This window comes from Pteropus vampyrus, unplaced genomic scaffold (genome assembly GCF_000151845.1).
Source record: "Pteropus vampyrus isolate Shadow unplaced genomic scaffold, Pvam_2.0 Scaffold121, whole genome shotgun sequence".
NCBI lineage: Eukaryota > Metazoa > Chordata > Mammalia > Chiroptera > Pteropodidae > Pteropus > Pteropus vampyrus.
Genome location: NW_011888902.1, coordinates 3,180,603 through 3,184,842, shown reverse-complemented (window position 1 = coordinate 3,184,842; position 4,240 = coordinate 3,180,603). Strand labels below are relative to the sequence as shown.

Genomic DNA, 4,240 nt, shown 5'->3' with positions numbered 1-4,240 from the left:
GTTTTTACTGCAGAACAAATTTTCCCAAAACTGAGGGGCTGAAAACAAGTGTCCTCGTTGTCGTGGGTCAGGAATCTGGGTTCCCCCGAGCTGGGTGTTTCTGGCGCAGTGTCTCTCACGAGTCTGCAGTCTTATCTCAAGGCTCAATGGGGTGCGGGTCGGGGCCATGTCTGACCTGACGGAGTGTTTCGGGTCCTCGCCACACGCAGCTCACTGGGTGGCAGCTGGCCTCCCCCAGGGAGCGTGGAGGCGAGCGCCCAGGCCAGAGGCCACGGTCCTTGGGTAACCTAATTGGGAAAGTGACATGTGGTCATCTAACTTTTCTAGCAGTGAGTCACCAGCCCACACTCAGGGAGGGGGTCACTTGGGTCCCCTTGAAGGTGTCTGCCAGACCAGACAGTTGTCACAAAACCTGAGTAGAGTCTACAGTGTAACTATTGCAGGAAAAATCAACCATGAGTTAAACGATTTTTTAAAATCTTTTTTCTCCCTTAATGAAAATCCATACTTATCAGTTTTCTTTCTTGGTCTCTCTCTTTAGGGGAAAAATGCATTTTTCAAAGATCTAACTTCAATTCAGTTACTGCCTAGTGGGGAAATGGATCCAGATTTTCTTTCTGTGCGACAACAGGTAATTCAGTTATTAGATTTTGTTTTTATTTGAGAAAAAAATAGTAAAGCCAAAATGGAACTGGCCTCTGTGGGTGCCGCCTTCAAAGTATTCTTGAGGCCTAGTTTCCCTTTAAGTTGTGTGTTACTCTGATAACTAAGCAATCTTAATGGAAAAGCCACTCTGACAGAAAAGTCCACGCTTGCTTTGCTTTAGTTTTAAGGAAACGTCCTAAGGAGACGCTGCTCTCTTCCCCCTTCTCCAGTTCTTACTGAAGGTCATCAGCGCGGCTGTCCACGCCCAGCATTCAGTTGCAAAGGACAGAGATTCAGAAGACGCACCGAGCACTGCTTTTGGGAAGGACCAGGACTGGCCAGTTCTAGCCGTGGACTTGGCCCATCACCTTCAAGTCAGCGAAGACGTCGTCAGGAGGCATTATGTGGGGGAGCTCTACACCCACGGGGCCGACCACCTGGCGGAAGAGGTAACTACCACCCAGGGGCGCTGACCGGGCTCCAGACAGAGGACCGACGGTGCCAGTAAAGAGTCACTCACGTCTCCAGCGAAGCTGTTCGCTTTTCCTTTCGCTAGAACTTCTAGGCACAAGCGTAGAATATTAAAATACAAAACTGATCACGTTTCTGGCTAATGCTGCTTAGTAAACTGCCGTGTGCCTGGCCTGTCCCGTGCGGAGGGCGTAGACAAAACGGACGAGGTTCCTCCCTCCCTCGTGGCACTGGTCTAGCGGCGGCCGGGTCATTCTGAGTCAAATGCTGTGCTGAAAATGGGATCCTGTGACTAGCAGGAGCTACTGCCATCGGGTGGCTAGAGGTGACGTCTGAACTAAGCCCCCAGGAAAAGCAGCACCCAGCCAACTCAAAGCTGGGGAAACAGTGCTCGAGGCAGGAGTCAAGCGCGAGGTGAGGGAGGGCGCCAGGGGCCACGTTACAGGCGGTCTCGTGGCCTGAGGTGAATCATGGTGTCCTCAGAACCATCAGGGTCTTAAGCAGTCATGGGGGATTTAATACAATTTCTTTTCTTTGCCAATGACTTGTATAGTCATACTGAATTGAGAAATTAGGTGATGGCAGAAATTTGGGTTTTAAATGCTGAATGTGATTTGGACCACAGTTTGGTCATATAGTTGACCCTTGAACGTGGGTTTAGAGGAGCCAACCCTCCACACAGTTGAAAATCCACGTGTAACTTTTGACTCCCCAAAACTTAACTACAGCCCATTATTGGCCGGAGGCCTTACGATAACACGGTCAACATACATTTTATATGTTACATGTATCATGTGCCGTATTAGGATAAGAAAATCATATACTTAACGGTACTTGCTGAAAAAATCCACGTCCAAGAGGAGCCAGACCGCTCAGAGCCGTGCCGCCGAGGGGTCGGCTGTGGACCTGGCCCCGGATCGCGGTGACCTAGGCGCCCCCCGACCGCCTGTCCCAGGGCTGGCCAGTCTCTGAGCTCTTACTCTGCTCCCCGTGTTCCTCTCCTCAGGCCATCCTCCAGGTGCACGACAAAGAGGTCCTTGCGTCTCAGCTGCTGGTGTTGGCGGGCCAGAGGCTGGCCCACGCCCTCCTCCGCACCCAGAGCAAAGAAGGCATGGAGCTGCTCGCCAGACTTTCGCCCACACTCTGTACCTGGCTGAAAGCGATGGTGAGTACGACAGAGATGAGATAGATCGGAAGGTGACCGGATGTTCACGTAAATGTGTGCCTAGTTATGCTTCTCAGAACGAAGTCACTTAATCTCGCTGGGAAGGAACGATCCTGATCGCTCTTCAGTAGCCACTGTTTGGTCGTACGTGACCGACGGGTCATTTCTGTGTCCCATTTGCAGGACCCCCAGGATCTTCAGAACACAGAAGTGCCAATCGCAATGACAGCTAAACTAGTAAACAAAGTCATGGAGCTTTTACCAGAAAACCACGGGCAGTTCAGTCTGGCCTTACACCTCACGGAAGCTGTGGAAGCCATCTCTCTTCCTTCCTTATGACCCCGAGCTACCGAAAACAGCCTGAAATCGTGACTATAACATGAATGAGTGCATGATTATTTTACATAGCAACAACTGGAATTTTATGGAGGGAATGTTCTTTTATAAAATAAAAGTGTACATTACTTTAAAAAAGTACAGTCCTGGCGAAATTCCACTCCTTTGATTAATACTGAAGGTAAAATGTAAATAAGTATCAATTATTCTATTACTAATACAGATGTTTTACTGTTTAATTCAAGCACTTAAGTAGCTTTACTGTTAAATTTTGCTATTTAAAATTGGTTATAACTTACAGATTATGTTCTTATAAGATTCTATATTTCATACTCGGTGTTATTGTGTGTTCGTGTGTAGTCCCCATCATGTATAGCCCACTGTCCTTCAGTAAACGCTAGGAAGATGCTTTTGTCATCACGCTTAGCCCCATACTGATGCCACCTGGAGCTCTGGATGCTGACGGGTTTCTTCGGCAGAGGTTATGCTGCTGCCATCAGGACAGTGACCTTGCAGAGGAGTAATGGGTTCGTGGTTGTCAGTCATCAGAAGGGACATTAAATGGAACCCTCTCTAGTACTAGAGTGTGTGTCGTGCTTGCCATCTTGAGACCCCGAGGTACAGGCAGCACAGCAGAGCTCATTACAATACAAGGTAAGGTCTGATTTTTGCCAAGATTCAAAGCTGTATCCACACCAGGTAATTGTAAAAAATGTATTATCTTGTAAAACATGTTTAAAAAAAAGGCGAAGTTGCTAAAAATTTAAATCCAATTTCAATTTTCCTGCGAGTGTTTAGAGATGTTTGCTTCTGGGATTCGGTTCTGTTAGCTGTTCTCGGAAACGGTACAGAAAACGCTTAGTGATGTTACAGCTTTAGCAAACCTACCTCACAGCTGGGTTGAGAGGGTCAAATACAACGAACTTTGTACCCTACAGTGCCTAGAGCAGTCCAAGTGCGGAATCATTACTTGATTAAAACCAAATTGACCAAAACTCTGTAAAAAGTGCTTTGAGCTCCCCAAATACCCAGTATTTATTATGGTTTATCTCTGAAATGTAGCCATACAGTGCAATTACTGACACCTGTCCCGGGTCACAATTACCATAGTAACTCATTGTGAGACAGAAGTTTGTTTCTTCCCTTTGTAAGAGGCCAGCTCTAGCAACTGTACAAAGTTGAGTATGTCTTTCGAGGATGTAAAGAAAAAAAGCCTGAGGAGATCCCAGTGTAAATCCCTTTAAACTAAAGACCACATCCAAATGAGAACCTACTCTTTAAGATGTTGGAAAGTACCGTTTTAGATGCTTCGAGGGCCTTAGACATCTGAGCGAGGCACGTGCTGCCAGGGGCCGTGAGCTCGCCTGCCCCGTGGACTCTGCCCGAGTCTCTGAGCCCCCAGCTAGACGCATGTCACCGTTTCCCGCAGACATTCTCGCCTTAGAGTCGCTTGTTATGTGTGTTCTAAGAGAGTAGTTCTTCCTGCGATTTTTCTAAATATTCCGAACGTAGTTATAAAATTTGGAGGCTGGTCAAAGCAGCTTGGAATTCCAAGTGTTTTTAAAGAGTCAGCCCTCACTCTGGTTCCATGATTGCTTTCTGGGGAGGAGCACCTACCTAATA

General features: G+C 47.4%; 1 protein-coding gene across 1 annotated transcript in view; it reads left to right on the top strand.

Annotated features, from left to right (window-relative positions):
• RAB3GAP2 (RAB3 GTPase activating non-catalytic protein subunit 2) overlaps positions 1-3,612 on the top strand; it is a gene marked incomplete at its 5' end in the record, with an annotated part of 74,017 nt that extends 70,405 nt beyond the window's left edge. Inside the window, 2 exons of the mRNA XM_023534153.1 lie at positions 2,123-2,281; positions 2,465-3,612. Of these exons, the coding sequence (XP_023389921.1) occupies positions 2,123-2,281; positions 2,465-2,620 (315 nt within the window). The remainder of the gene's footprint in view (positions 1-2,122; positions 2,282-2,464) is intronic.
• Positions 3,613-4,240: the final 628 nt, after the last annotated feature.